General features: G+C 33.8%; 2 protein-coding genes across 3 annotated transcripts in view; one reads left to right on the forward strand and one right to left on the reverse strand.

The window, feature by feature from the left end:
* Positions 1-16702, reverse strand: part of LOC145258992 (glycine receptor subunit alphaZ1-like) — a 441610-nt gene that overhangs the window by 332420 nt on the left and 92488 nt on the right. The window contains exon 1 of one of the 2 annotated variants that reach the window (XM_080116659.1): positions 332-472. The exons of the other annotated variant lie outside the window; for it this stretch is intronic. The gene's annotated coding sequence lies outside the window, so the exon portion shown is untranslated. Of the gene's footprint in view, positions 1-331; positions 473-16702 lie in introns of those variants that run through there. 2 annotated transcript variants of the gene reach the window in all.
* LOC145259036 (mitochondrial ornithine transporter 1-like) overlaps positions 1-16702 on the forward strand; it is a 41543-nt gene that overhangs the window by 12415 nt on the left and 12426 nt on the right. The window contains exons 2-4 of the mRNA XM_080116665.1: positions 9179-9266; positions 13362-13749; positions 14905-15077. Coding sequence (XP_079972791.1) covers positions 9188-9266; positions 13362-13749; positions 14905-15077 — 640 coding nt within the window. The 5' untranslated portion in view covers positions 9179-9187. The remainder of the gene's footprint in view (positions 1-9178; positions 9267-13361; positions 13750-14904; positions 15078-16702) is intronic.

Genomic DNA, 16702 nt, shown 5'->3' on the forward strand with positions numbered 1-16702 from the left:
CACTTTATCAAATCTCCAATACTAACAATTATTACGATAATATCCCATTGATTACTGTACACACAATAACCCTTATCCCCAAGTGGCTTCCGGGCCTTGATAAGTGGTGACTTCTATGTAAAAAAAAAAAAATTAAAAAAAAAAAGTGAGAATGGGGTAAGTAAGAATATTGTGACTTTGGTCTTCTGTTAACTCGAGATGAACAAAATGCATGAAACAAGGAGACTTGTTCGTTTTAAGGTTTTATTGTGGAGAGAGATTCTTTTACAAAAAGGAGAGGGCTAAAATTTCTTTATAAAATATAAGCTAAAATTAATTTCTTCTTACTTACATGGTTTGTACTTCTTCATGTTGGTATCTTCAGAGGTATAGCCATATCTGAAAGATGCAACAGAAATTTCTTTATTTCTACGCACATTGTTTCAGCACTGATACTCAGTGAGGCTATGCCAATCTAATTCTTCAAAAGCAGCTTTAATAACAATGATTCATAGCAGCAAGCTTTCTTCTTGGCTGTTCTGAGATGGCCGGGAGGGTGGAGGGGGAAAGATTGATGCTTTGAATACAATGTTTGCATATCAGTTTCCTTGTAGTGGCCAGCCATTTTTTTTTTTTTTTTCACTATACAAAAAGCTATAGTAAGTTGTAAATCTTTCTTGGCAAAATTGCAAACAAAATGCAGTCTGCATATTTGAATTGCCCTTTCAGATAAAAGATTGTTTTCTCCTGATACTTACACAACTTGAAATGCATACAAGGTTACCACAATCTTTCATATTTATAGCTCGTTTTTGTAAACCTACAAATTGCGTATCATCTCTTTTGGTTATAGCGGTATGCAATACCTGAGGTTTGCTCTATTTATCTAGGTAGCTGATTTGCACACCATGCTACAGTAACAAACAATATTAAGATGAATTCAACCAGAAATCCAATAGGTAGAATATGATCTTAAAAGAATATGATATATATTTACCCGTGATTTCTTTACCAAAAAAACAAAACAAAAAAAATAACTCATTGATGACTGTTCAATTAGCTTTGGAATTAAAAATTCATCTCTGCCTATATTTATGTATATAACTCAATGTATGTATGTTTGTGTGTTCTCTATAGAAAGAAAGGTTAGAGAATGTACAAAAAGGTAATTCCATCTCAAATCATCCAAACCATGTACCCACCCAGCATAGGTACCGTTTCTTAGTATCCATACCCATCGCATTGATTACCAGAAAAATGGGCTTTTGTTCTTTCTTCACTAGTTCACAATTAAACCTAAAAAATGGGTTAATCACAGGGGGCCGTGAGAATTTTTAGGGGTTCATAAATGCTACACACACATTTTATCCTCACCACAAGCAGTTTATTATTTGGGATTGTCCACTGTGATTGGCCAATTTTTGAGGTTCGATTGTGAGCTATCCGGTTACTTGGCTTTACCTGCTACTTGCATCCTTGCATCAAACAAAAAAACAGACAAAATAGTTTCAGCCAACTTAAAGGAACACCAGAAAGCAGCAATACCACTTCTTAAATGAACAGGAAGTCAAAATAAAATTTAGGATTTCCTGTTTATGGTGAAGTCAAGTGAATCCTTGTACACTGCTCTGTCTGGAAGTAAGGCCCGTAAAACTACTCATCTCTGAGGTTCGATTGTGAGCTAACGAGGAAAGAACCAAACACCGTTTTTGAAGGAATTTAAGTTCAGACTATCAAGAATGTCTCGGAACAAAAATATTCAATTTCTAATAGAGCAACATGTTTTTTTTTGGTCACCTTAGACCAATACCTAAATCTCGGCTTAAAAGTTCAATAAGAAACAGTTCATTTTCAGAGGTTTTAAATGCAATGTTTGGATTCCTCATGTGGAAACCCTTGTCCATGCAAATTTTCAAGGTTCTACCTTGTCTAGAAACTGATTTATACTCAAAAACGTAATTTCATAATTTCACGAATTTGCGCCTTGACGCGATATATGTAAATACCAAAATTGCGATATTTCCGGAACCACTTAGAGTTAAAAGCTCAAATTTTCAGGATTCCCAAGTTTTTATGATACCAACATATGGTGAAAGTTTGGAAAAAATCTGAGAGGTAAGGGTGTTTTTTCTGGATGATTTGAGATGGAATTACCTAAAAGTGAATTATCATGTAAAATGAATCAGGGAAGATAAATGGAAGTGTCCCTAAATCTCTAAGTGAGCTCTGGAACAGATTTCGTGGGCGGGGTGAGGGGATTTTTCAACCATAATTTAAAAAGAAAACACCTTAATTTTAATATAATTATGTAGTTTTAAAATTATTTAGTGTTTCTTAAACTCTTTTTTGGACTAGAGAGGAGAAGGAGCAAGAAACTCAAAAGGGTTCTGTCTTGTTTCCAGAAACTTTCTTCTTTCAACTCAGCTGGGGATTTTTATCCTCAGGCCCTCAAAATCAATGGCGGTTACACCATTTCTGTAATGATCTGGTCCCTGTTGATGGCAGAATAATGCTGTTCCTGTACACCTTCTAGGAGGTACACCCTCCCAGGCTTTGCCTTCTCTCTTTGAAAAGGGATTATTTCATTGCTAATCGTCTGAGACGAACTTGCCATGGAATGCCGATGGGGCTGCAGGTCAGAATGCCCCTCTTCGGGGGGTGGGGCTAACTTCTCAATCCCACTTTCTGACTCTGATGTCACAGTTCTTACAGTGGGAGAAAACTAAATATCCTTCTTTCAGCGATAACTGTTTGATTTGGTTTGATATTCCTTTTTATTATTTCATCAATTTCTTTAAAGGTCAGCTCTTCTAAATTTCTTGGATATACCATTGTTGAAACTTTTGGGGTTGCTTCACATCTAACTGTTGTGAGAAACATGACAGTTATTTCATTTTGCTCCCCTTCAATTCGTTTGTCTTTTAATTTCTTTATCCTGTGTCTAAAATCATCTTATTATTCATGTTTCTACATAGTCTGGATTTTCCAGTGTGTTTATGCATCCTATTGTCGACGCTATTGCTGTGTAGTGTTAATTGTGTATCAAGTTTTTTTTATTATAGCAGTACCCAATGCCGGAAGCTTGCTCTATTTATTTCACTATCTCATTTCTATACCATGCTACAGTAACAAAAGTACAAAAGGCATGGGAAACACAGTCACTATATGGGAGTTCATAGTAGGAGCCGGTTCGAAACCTAATAGGCCTGTTACATTCAGTTGTAAGCGAACAAAAGAGGAAAATGGTTAGTCTAATTCTCGAACCTTATTATCTACTTGTGTTCTCATGAGATTTGGAGATTTAGGGATTCATCTTTTTTTTTTTCCAAGGAGGAATAACTCTGAATCCCAAAAAAAACTTTGCTCTGGTCACCGCCTGAAAGCATCTTCTTTCTACATAGTTTGGATCATCCAGTGTGTTCATGCATCCTATTGGCGATGCTATTGTTGTACAGTGTTAATTGTGTATTAAGTCTTTTCCTTATAGTGGTACTTAATACCTGAGGTTTGCTCTATTTATTAAGGCATCTCATTTGCATACCATACTAGAGTAACAAACAATATTAAGATGAATTCAACCAGAAAAGAATGTAAGAAATGGCCATTGAATCATGAACATTGAAGTAAAAACTTGTAAGGACTCCCAGCAAAACCTTGACATTTGGGAGGTATGTGCTGTATACCTGAGTACTTGATTAAAAAGAAAAATTGGGGGAAGGGGGGGGGGCAAGCTGTAATAAATTAGGTTGTTTGAATAAATATGCATCTTATGGGAAGTTGGTGTCTGTAACTGGGATCATTATTCTCGATATCAGTTTCTTTAAATTATTATATTCCCATTCTCAATGATTTTATTTAAGATGTCAGGAAGGAATAATAATTGTTTTATGTTTCCTGCTAATTCATTTTTTTTATATTTTAATATATACATACTTTATATACATGTCAGTTATTTATTTATCTTGGTTCACCCTCAAACAAGGCAGATTGCAGTGAGGCATACAGGGCTTCTGTGAATTAAGGTTAATACCTATAGAGGTGTCTTAAGTGGAGAGTTGTGTTTGTTCACATTACATTTAAATTTCTGTATGTTTGTACAGTTTGGGAGACAATGAACAAGAGGGGGATTCCAAAGGTGACCATTACAAGGAAGAAAGCTATTAAAGTAGAAAGCCTTTCAGCATTTGTGGATCTCTGCAGTGAAGGGGTGGGATTTTGTTGATAGATCAGTCGAAGGTATTTACATTAATGCGGCAAGTCCATCAAAGCACATTCCGTAAAAGTACTTGTAAAACAAGCACAGGGATACAACATTGTGGTGATGGGACAGGGGTTACAGCTTGGTAGATAAATCTTCTTTGGATCCTCTCTAAGAGGGAGAGGCTAGCAGTTGGTGCACCCATGCAGATGTGGCAACAAATACTCCATGCATACATGAATGGTGAATTCGTAAAGATATAGGATACTGGCAGGTATGAGCAGTATTTTTAGCAGCCTAGAGAGAGCCCCATTGCAGCAGTCTTGGCAATGTCTTCTATGTATTTATTCCAGTTCTTGTTACATCTGAATGTTAAGAGGTTAGATGGACTTTCACATAGGTTGCTATTAGCTATCGAAATCAGTTGTTAAAAGAAACAAGCTTTATCTTGTTTCATTAAATGTTACCATCTATTTATGTCCTCATTCCACTACAAACTGGAGGTCATTTTCTAAGGATTCAGCCATTGCCTTGAATTTGTGTGTATTTAACATTCCCTACATGTCAAGAATAGCAAATATGCCCATCTCCATCACAATTGCATCAGGGATGTTGTTAATGAAAATCAGGAACAATAAAGATTCAAGTATCAACCCCTGGATTACACCTGCATTAATTTGTATTATTTGGATTCATCAGACTGTTGTTTTCGTCTTGAGTGTCATTCTCACAACGTTTCAGTCAATGCAACCTCCGACCTTCTTCATGATGGATCCAACTACTACGAATAACTAATCCTCATCTCAATCTTAAATTTAGAAACGTTATCTGTCATGTTGTTTAGAACTATGACTATCGAGGATGACCTGGATCTTTTTTCTTTTGGGCTAAGAAGAATCTGATTATCTATGTATATAAAAGCGAAAATGTGTGTATGTATGTGTGCTTGTGTGTCCGCTAAAAACTTTCGACAGACAGGACGAAAATTCACAAATTCGGTATCATATTGAAGCCCCATCCTTCGCCCGAAAAATATCGAAAAATTGACCAAAAACGTTCATTTTTTCACCCCGAAATCGACAATTTTCGACAGGGGTGACGACGAACGGTTCTACGCATGCGTCAGATGACGTCATGACCTGATTTACTTTAAATAGTTGAAGAACTGACTAAATTTCATGTACATTGTGTTAGCTCAGTTGGTTAGCGCGTTGGTTCATTATCTAAACGTTTTGGGTTCAAATCGTGGTGTGAGATGTCTTTTTTTTTTTTTTTTTTCGATTTTTTAAATTTAAATATTGAACCAGCGTTATTTAAGCCATTTTTCACATAACGTTCGTTTTTCTGGGTTTTTTTTACTTCACTTATCCACCCCCGACCACACACCCAAAAATACCCTGGTACCCACCGATTTTTTAAATTTTAATATTGAAACAGGCTTATTTAAGCCATTTTTCATGTGTTTGTTTTTCTGTTTTCTTTTTTGTATTTTCGATTTTTACATTTAACATCGTTCATTTGCCTTACGTTAGTTTTTTTGTGTTGTTTTTTCAATGTTTTGATTACCCTCCCCCCACTTAAGTTTTAACGTTCATTTTTATGTTTTCTTTTTTTACTTTGTTTATAACAAACAAACCTGGTCATTGACCTCATTTGCTAAATAGCTATTGCTTACGTCGTCGTCATCGTTGTCGTAACACTCTACGACTTCCATGCGGGCACCTGTCAATTTGGTTCTTACTTAAATAAATTCAAACATCTTTCTGTAACTCATTCTGGCTGGCCGAACAGTTCATGTTTTTTTCACATTTTATTTTCAAACTTCGCCTCAGGGCTTCGGGTTCGATCCTATCCCCCTTCCCTGGTTTCTTTTTTATTTAAGAGCACATATACCTCCAAACACCCGGATAACGCCGGGTACCCTCGTTAGTATTTAATATTTGTCCAATAATATCATTTGAACTGATTTTCATGAGAAGACGACTATGCCAGACCTGGATATGCAGAGCATTACTGCCATAATTTCATCAGCTTTATTCAATGCATATGCATTCAGAGGTAATCATTAGGATATATGCAATAGAATGAGCTTGCCTAAATCCATACTGATGATCAAAAAAATAGTTTCACATTAACAAGGTAGTAGACTATCGCTAGATTGATTAAAGATTTTAGTGAAGAGCAGAAGTTGACTGATTAGGCGTTAATTTTGGGGATCGGTTCTTTCAGCAGGATTTTTTAAAACTGGTTCCACAGAGGCAATTTTTCAGCTATTAGGGAACCAAGATTTGGTAATATGACATTCCTGTGACAGGCAACGCCAAATGACCCGCAAAACAAGGCAGTCTCGTCACATAAGCCAAAAGGGTATTAAAACATGACATCGGGGTTAGCCAATCAACAAAATTCGATGATTAATGGGCTATTAAATGTAGAGCTGAAGATAATTACATTTTGCAGAGCTCAGAGGCAAGTCTTGGCTTAAAGAGTAGGACCAAACTTTATTGGGATTATCTTGAAGTTGATCTTAGTTGCAGCAGATGTTTAAATAACACTAGTACATAAATATAATTTCTTGAACAATATATTGAACAACAGAAATTATATTTAACATTATGCTAAAGATAATATTCTTAGTTTGAGCTAAAAACATAACAGACACAAAGTCGCCATTATGGTAAGGATTTAATTACTAGAAATATAACTTATGTGTAAGATAAATATATGTTACTGTTCTTGTAAAATATATCATTGTCATTGTTACTCACACAATCTATTGTGTACAGGCAACAAAAATGGATGAAATTCAGTGCGATGTTAGGATCATGGATGAATAAAAATTAATGTTTGTCCTTAGCAATAATGCATAGCTCTTTATAAAATGCAAATATTTCTCAACTGTTAAATATAAGCATTCTTATTGTGCTTAAAAACCTGTAATGTTAAGAAATTAACCTGTTAAAACGATCAGGCTTAAATCTCAATCTCTACTTATATATAAAGGCACTGTGTGTGTGTGTGTGTGTGTGTGTGTGTGTGTGTGTGTGTGTGTGCGAGCGAGTGAGAGTTCTTTCCCTATGAACTCCAAAATGGTTCAGCCGATTTTTATGAAACTTCACACAAATATACTTTATGTGCTTTTATGTTTTTTAAACAGGTTTTTTATCAGAACGTGTCCGGTAAATATTAAAAATCGATAATCGAAAAAATCCCATTAAAGATTGGACAGTTCGATTTGGACCAAAATCCTAATATAGCCAAACATTACAAGTTCATTTGAGAAGTTTTATCACCACACAAGCAGAATGGCCCAATGTATAAAATCAATAGTAAGTTCTTTGATAAAAAAGGGGTTCAAAAATAAATGTTTCTATTTAGAGTACAATATCGAACTATGATACTTAACATTTGCATCTTAAACTTTAGTTAAAGCAATTATATAAAAATAATTTCATAAAATCAGCAGTAGGTTCTCTACGGTACAATGTAGACTACAATGTATTGTAAACGGTCTCTGCGAATAGAGCAGGCAATCAATCGATTTAGTTGTAAAGAGATGACAATAAAAGTATTGGAAGTGTAGAACGTTTGTTGATCCTCATTCAATACCGGACAACATCAGGTCTCCTTGTTAGTTTGAAATAGTTGTCTGTCTAGCCACACTGAAGAGCTGTAATACAGTGAAACAATCTGTATGTGGATGACATACATTTAATATATATATATATATATATATAGTAAAAGGTAATATGATTTATGGAAAAATCATTTACTTATGCTCCAAAAATTCAACATCAACAACCAACTGGTGTACGATCATTTCTGAGACGATACATTTTTTTTTTTTTTTTTTTTTTTAATAAAGTCTCATCATCAGCACTGGGATTAAGCATCAAATAAAAACTTTTTGAATACATGATTAACACCGAAAGGGAAGATATCAAAACATTAGACAGCAAATGAAGATTATCAGCTAAAAAGCAGTAAAAGTAATTTACTTGACAAAATGCTTATACGGGCTATATATCAGCCAAATACAAATATTATTTAATCAAAGTGTTACAATATTTTATAGGCTGTTTACATTTAAAGTACAGAATATATATATATATATATATATATATATATATATATATATATATATATATATATATATATATATATATTTGAACATTAATCTTAATTTATCCAACTAACAATGACTGATTTGGTGATGTCTTGGGCTGAAGTGCTATAAATTTTGGTTTCAGTTTCGATTCTAGCTGATGGTAGGGCATTTTTTTTTATTTTTGAAATCACAACTATATATTGGGTACAACATAGTAAAGTGTTTTGATTTTTCAATTCCGATAAATCGCCTCTAATATATCAAAAGTTAATATGATTTTATGGAAAAATCATTTACTTATGCTCCAAAAATTCAACATCAACAACCAACTGGTGTACGATCATTTCTGAGACGATACAATTTTTTTTTTTTTTTTTTTTTTAATAAAGTCTCATCATCAGCACTGGGATTAAGCATCAAATAAAATCTTTTTGAATACATGATTAACACCGAAAGGGAAGATATCAAAACATTAGACAGCAAATGAAGATTATCAGCTAAAAAGCAGTAAAAGTAATTTAGTTGACAAAATGCTTATACGGGCTATATCAGCCAAATACAAATATTATTTAATCAAAGGGTTACAATAATTTATAGGCTGTTTACATTTAAAGTACCATAATAAAGTGGAAAACAAAATGACAAATTACCGATTAGAGATTATATGTCCTGAGAAATTAAAAAAAAACAAAAAACAAATAAACAAAAAATATTAATTTAACATATATATAAATAAATATATATATATATATATATATATTTATTTATTTATTTAAGGTTAAAAATATTCAAATATAAAAACCATTGAATTTAATGAATACAGTAAAATCATCAAAAATTGAACACATGTAAGGCTTAGATTATGTGAATAAATTTGCATATTTTTCTCGCAGGGATAAAAAATGACTGAGGTACAGAAAATTGAATTAAAGCGGCATGTCTTCGTCGATGGTGTTATTGACTTTATTGCTGGAACTGCAGGTAAGGACTGTAGGAATCAATGTTTTTTTTTGTTTTTTTACAATTATTTCAATTAAAATTTAAAAGAATCATTTAATAAGTACTAGCAAAAATATTCTCCTTTCATTAGCATATTTTTTATGAGTAAATTTAATGCTTTTAAATAAATGCATGAATTAAATTGATAAATGAAATTTTACATTCTTTAAGTTGAAAGATATTTTTTTAATCTTGATGATACAATACTCTATTTATATGATTTAAAAGTTCATATTTAAATTTAATACAAAAGTATAAATTTTAATTATATCATTAAATGTAAAAAAATAAAAGTAAATGGAACAGAAAACTTGTTTAATTTATCATGCAAAAATAAATGAAAGAATCAGAAAATGTTGTAGACAAAGTAGTTATATATTTTAGTTACATATTTTTCCATTAATCTTTTCTCTTTAACTTTATTTAAATACTTGTATAAAACAATTCAGGTTTTCTTTTTTAATTTTTTGTTTTACAAGCACCTATGTTTGCCCAGCTGGGCAAACTTGAGTCCTTGTACCGGAAAAATATCCAGTAAATAAAACGTTGTTTAGTAAATCATTATTTTTTTCCATTGTTTTTTTTTTTTATTTTGCATTTCCATACACCAAACATGGATGTAAATATCACTAAAACATCCGCTGGGTCATAAGCTTCATTTCGAACTGCCTGCCTGTCTCTATCTCTGTCTCTGTCTCTCTCTCTCACACACACACACACAGTAAATCGAACTTACTAAGGGAGATAATTAATAACTTACGGTGAATACCGAAAAAGTATCCAGTAAATAAAACGTTGTTTAGTAAATCATTATTTTTTTTTTTTTTTGCATTTTCATGCATCAAACATGGATATAAATATCACTAAAACATCCGCTGGGTCATAAGCTTCATTTCGATACCTAACTTGCCTGGGTGGATTTCCTATAGGCTGAGACAAACCGTGTCACACCCACACACACAGTAAATCGAACTTACTAAGGTAGATAATAACTTCCAGTGAATACCGGAAAAGTATCCAGTAAATAAAACGTTGTTTAGTAAATCGTTATTTTTTTTTGCATTTTGTTGCATTTCCATACACAAAACATGGACATAAATATCACTAAAACATCTGCTGGATCATAAGCTTCATTTTGGTATCTAACTTGCCTGAGTGGATTTTTTTTTTTTTTTTTTTTTTTTTTTACATAGTGATCACCACTTATCAAGGCCCGGAAGCCACTCAGGGATAAGGGTTATTGCAAGTACATCACGTTAGTGAGGAGATTTTATGAAGTGTTTAATTAGGGGGGCGGTTCATTAGGAATTTGTTAACATTAGACTTGAAGACATCCAAGTTGTAGTCTGGAGGGAAGCAGGCAGACGGAACAGAGTTCCACAGGCGTGCAGTTCTAAGAAAGAAGCTTTGCTCATGAAATCCGCGTTTTGATTTAGGCACAGATATAGAGTGGGGGAAATTTTTCACAGTGGATTCAGCTAGACGGGTGATTTTCGTGAAAGTTTGGCGAGGGGGGACCAGGGATTGGAGTTCAGACGAGCACCTGTAGGCTGAGACAAACCGTGTCACACACACACACACACACACACATACACATAGTACGAAAATTTGTAATAGGATTTATTTATTTATTTATTTATTCATTCATTTATTTTTGCTTAATTATTCCTTTTATATTAAACTTGCAGGGCTACCTTGCATTGCCTGGATTAAAAATGTAACATATTTCTATCCAAACTTCTTATCTCGTTATGCCTTTCTATTTTTCTTTTTTCCTCCTCCCCATTTCCCCCTTTTCCTCAACCCCATCCTCTCTTTCTCCTCCACCAGCCCATTCCTTTCTCTGGACATACACACATACAAGGAATGGATTGGCATTTTCTTTCTAAATTAGTACATAAAATGGCTGCAAAACTGATCGTTCTCCCCCTCCCTTCTCTGACAAAATAGATATGTGTAATTATGTGTAATTATGCCAAAAATGGTTTCATTTACATTTCTCACATCATTAGTTTTTACAAGCTGAAATTTTACTTTTAAATGAAATTATTTATATTCATTAAATTTATCTTTTTCTCGTCCATTTCAATTTGGAATCTTGAACACAATCTATATATCTATAAAAGTGAAATTGTCTGTCTGTGTGTGTACATTTCCCTACCAAACTACTCTGTCAATTTTCAGTGTACAGACTCAAAATTCGACATAAGGAGTATTGAGATTTGAAAAAATCTTTTTAATCGGTTTTCAGCCAGAAATTTGGTTGTCAAGGGGTCAAAGTCCAACAATTTAACCTTTGAAAACTCTATCAAACTCCTCCACGAATTTTGGGTCTAAACACTTGCAATTTTAGATGTAGGTTCCTTGGACATGGACCAAACTGTTTAATTTGATTTAGCCCAAAACAATAAGTGTTAATGGGTCAAAGTTTTTAAAAATTTGACCTCTGCAATCTCTACCAAATTACTCAGCCAATTTTTGGTCTAAACATTTGAAATTTTACATAAAGTGTATTCAGACATAGGGCAAGCTTTTTAATTGGTTTTTGGCCGAAAATGTGGCTGCTAAGGGGTCAAAGTTCAAAAGATTTGACTTTTGCAGTTTCTAACAAACTATTCAGCCAATTTTGTGTCTAAATATTTGAAATTTTACATAAAGGTATTCAAACATTGCAGCAAGCTTTTTAATCAGTTTTGGGGCGAAATTTTGGCTGCCAAGAGGTCATGGTTGAAAGAGTTGACCTTTGCAGACTCTACCAAACTCCTCCACCAATTTTGGGTCTAAACACTTTAAATTTTAGATGTAGGTTACCTAAACCTGAGTCAAACTTTTTAATATATAAATACATATGCACATAACGTTATAAACAGTACATAGGGCCCGAGCAACGCTGGGCTGAACTTCTAGTACAGAAATAAATTAGTGAAAAGTATTATTTTATATTTTGAAAATAGTAACTAAAATTCACTATTTATTTATTATTAAAAATGAACATAAAAAAACAGTGAAACTTATCACAGTACACAAAGATCTAAAATCACAGAAACCAAGAAATTATTAGCAAATAAAAAGAATCTTGGTTGAGTATATTTTAGTTTTGATAGAATGCAATTAAACTCAGGATTGTAAAAAAAAAAAAAAAAAAAATGTTCAAAATGTTCATCTTGTGAATACTTAGGATAGTCAGGGAAGAAATTAATAAATTAAATTTAGTTATTCATTTTTGATTTCTTATTAATATTCTAATTTATTGATTTAAAAAAATTTAGATTTACAAAGTAAAAAACAAATATCTCTACAGTAAAATAATCCATTAATTTGCTTATATTTAACTTTAAAATGTAATAAGTTTAATACAATACTCTCTCTGTCTCTCTCCTCTCACAATATATCCTTCTCTATCTCTCTACCCCTTTCACCTCTCTCTCACTCTCTATCTATCTATCTATCATATATATAGCTTAGTGAGTTAGAAGAAGAGAGTAAGTTCAATTCTATAAGAGGAGACTCATCAGGATAATATAAAGCTCAACAAGTTTCATTGGAGCTTATATAACTCCCCCCAACATCATGTATAATTTTATTAATTTATTTAATTCCTGATAAATCCCACGCTAGACATTGCATCCCCATTATGTTACCTAGCATCTTCTCTACGCTTCTGATGAGAAGCATTAGGCTTCAAAATGCCTTGGCATAAAGGGTCCCCTCTATCCCCCAACCAAATGTTTGTATGCCCTTATTGAATAAATGATCCATTCTATATTTACCAATTTATAGTCTTTGTGACTTCATTTTCCATTCTTATTTTTTTCATCTATATATATATATATATATATATCCCTCACTTTCTTCCTCCTTTCTCTCTCTTCCTCTTCTCTCTTGTTCTGTCTCGTTCTCACTCCCTCCCACTACCCCTCCCTCTTTCTTTTAAAACTTGAAACCAGTTATCAGGGATGCTATTGTAGAATATTTTTCCACAATATTAAAAGTAGTATCTAATCTAATATCAAAGTTAAAATTTCTGTATGATGACCAACCTAAACGTAATTAACATTTTGATTTTCTTTTTCTAAGGTGGAATCGCCAATGTTTATATTGGCCAACCGCTAGATACTGTCAAAGTAAAAATGCAGACATTCCCAGATCTCTACAGGAACGGCTACCAATGTTTCATGGAAACATTAAAGAAAGACGGAATTAGCCGAGGACTCTATGCCGGGACTGTACCTTCCCTTGCCGCAAATATCTCAGAAAATGCCGTCCTCTTTCTCTTTTACGGCCTCTGCCAGAAAACAATTGTTTTGCTTACAGGCAACAAAAAAGTAGAAGACTTAAATTCAGTACAGAATGCTTTTGCAGGAAGTGGAGCTGCTTTTTTTTGTGCTTTCACCCTCTGTCCAACAGAATTGGTCAAATGCCGCCTGCAAGCCATGCGGGAAATGCAAGGTGGAAAACTGAACGTGTAAGTTGACTTTTTTCTTTTTTTTTTTCTCACAAATCCTTCTTGTATTTATAAAGTAGCTGGTTTTGGCCATATACAAAATACTACCTTTTGCATCTGCTCCATAGCACACTAGATATCCCAGGCTCAAGTGGGGAAGACCTGAATTTTGTGCATAAGAAGAGATTTGACTGTATGTTACATGACTGATATCAAACGTTTGGATCAGGCCTTATGGAGAACAGGTGTGAGACATTGCCTAGTGCTTCCCAACTTTGGGAGTCCAGTACACTCACAGCGTCTTAAATACCAAAACCTGATGATGTCCTATTTAACTGCCATTATAGTTTGTCATCAACTATTAATGAATAAATGTCTTTGTCCCCCACTCCACCCCTTCAGCTTTTAACTGTCTATTTTATAATACAAATTTGTTGGACAGACTTATTTTACCCATGACTGTCATAAGAATAGTACTTATCCATTATTCTTGGGTATGACTTTAAAAGACATCTAGTGGTGAGGCCCCATTTTGGGGGATGTAGGGAATGCAAAGTTGCCCCTTAGTTATCATTGCTCCCAGGTCCACTTTGGCCCAGAGTCCTAATACCTGTCAGGGCGTCTGGTGCTACCAGATCAGGCTGTCTGAAGATACTGGCCTCCTGACCAAAAATGCACCAAACATTACAGGTGACCAGAGACTGCCTGTGAATTTATTTTCCCTTAACACTTAGGAATCTAGTTCAACCTGCCTAGGGTGAATACGATACAACAACTTATCCATCTTATAAATAGAAATAGCAGTGCCCTCCCACACTGTTGTACGTGTTAAGTGCTTACAAGAATGTTGATTCAATGGCTTTTAACTCAAAACCCAAGCGTTTCCGGATCTATGTTCATGGGAAAGAGGATACACCAGTCGAAATGTTGTAAGAATAGCATCCAAGATGAAAAATATAATCCGAATGGTACAAATTATTAATCCTTATCTCAAAAATTCTAAAACATGATTGTTGTTTCAGCCTTAAATAATTGCAAAATGGTTGATATGCCATAAACTGAACTAAATCATGTAAGAAATTAATTAAATATTATGGAAATTATTCTCTGAAATTTTCTTTATTAAAATTTTCTTTTTTTTTTTTTTCTTTTTGTTTGTTTTGTTTTTTTTTAAAGCGGACCTTGGGATGTGACTCGAAACATTCTCCACAAAGAAGGTATACAAGGTTTATACAAAGGCCTAACAAGTACAATGCTACGAGAAATGCCTGGTTACTTCTTCTTCTTTGGTGCTTACGAATTCACCCGTAACTTTTTCATCCCCAAAAATGGTACCAAAGATGATGTTGGTAAGAGGAAAATTAATTTTTTATTTTGTACAACAAAAATTCGTTGCAATAAATGAATGCTTCTTTTAATGTTTTTTTTTTTTTTTAGAACCCTAGAAAAGTTGATGGAAAAAAACACACCACTTATGAAACCTGTATTTCTTCCAAAGTTTATTTAATATACAAGAAGTTTAAATATCGAAGGCAATGAGAATGTGATATATGGTTGAAGACACTGTTTGGTTGATAGAAAACAATGCAATGTAAAAGTAGAGAAGAAAACAATTTTCGATTTAATATTTACAAAATGTATTATATCAGATCAAAGATGACATGCTGTCAAATGTTTGTATTATATTTCAACTAGCCTGGGTACCTAGCATTGCCCGGGTGTTTGGAGGTATGTGTTGAGCAAAAAAAAAAAATGGTAGTAGGCAGGCAGGCTTGAATTTTTTTTTTTTTTTTTTTTTTTTTTACAAAGGCATCACCACATTATCAAGGCCCAGAGGCCACTCAAGGATAAGGGTTAAAGAGTGTACAGTAGAAATTGGTCAATATAGTAATCATTAGTAATGAAAATTTGGTAAATTTGATAACTTATATGGAACGGCTCATCAAGAACTTATTTACTTTAGACTTGAACACAACCATATTGTAGTCAGCCGGAAAGCAGGAAAACGGAAGACAATTCCACAGGCGTGCAGTTCTAAGAAAGAAGCTTTGCTCATGGAATCTACGTTTAGGTTTAGGCACAGATAAAGAGTGGGGGAAATTATTGATAGTGTTTACAGCTAGACGAGTGTTTCTTGTGAAAGTTTGGCGAGGGGGGGACCATAGATTGAAGCTCAGTTGAACACTTTCCATGAAAATAACGATACATCAGAGACAAACTCGCAACATCTCTTCTGTGAGATAGAGGTTGCAAGGAGGAGAAAAGGACATCTCCTACGAGGCTACGAAGTCTATTTTGAACTCTATCAAGGCAGGACAAGTCCTTTCTAGCAGCTCCTGCCCAGATGTGGCAACAGTATTCCATCCTTGGACGTACCTGGCTCTTATATAGATAGAGAATAGCATCAGCAGTGAGATATCTACCGGATCTTGCGAAGGAGGAAAAGAACGTAAAAAAAAAAAAGTGATGTCTTTGCTGTTGTGTCCATCGCCAAACTGGAAGTGGCAAAGGTTTAAATTAAGGCTAGTCAATCAAAAAGAGGGGTGACTTTCGAAAATATCGGCGAAAAAACAACCCCCTACTTGTAGAAAAGTGCCTAGTTGAAGGTGAAGGAATTGATGTTTTTAACCAATTTTTCAATATTTGTCGTCTGAAGGGTAGAGCTTCAAAATGATAATGATCTTGTGAAAATCCGTCGCCTCTGTCGAAAGTTTTAGGCGGACATATAAAAATACATACATACATACATTTAAACAGATATGTGAGATTTATATTATAGACTACCGGGGTGTACCCGGCGTTGCCCGGGTGTTTAGAGGTGTGTGTGCTCGGGTGGGGTGTTAATTACAACATAAGAATAAGTGAAGTAAATATTTTAAAACTTAAAAAAATTGAAAAAAACACAAAAAAACTAACGTAAAGCAAACGAACGATGTTAAATGTAAAAATTGGAAAAAGAAAACAGAAAAACGAA

The sequence above is a fragment of the Euprymna scolopes genome, chromosome 3 (assembly GCF_053919585.1).
Source record: "Euprymna scolopes isolate OS-2025 chromosome 3, ASM5391958v1, whole genome shotgun sequence".
NCBI classification, from domain to species: Eukaryota; Metazoa; Mollusca; class Cephalopoda; order Sepiida; family Sepiolidae; genus Euprymna; species Euprymna scolopes.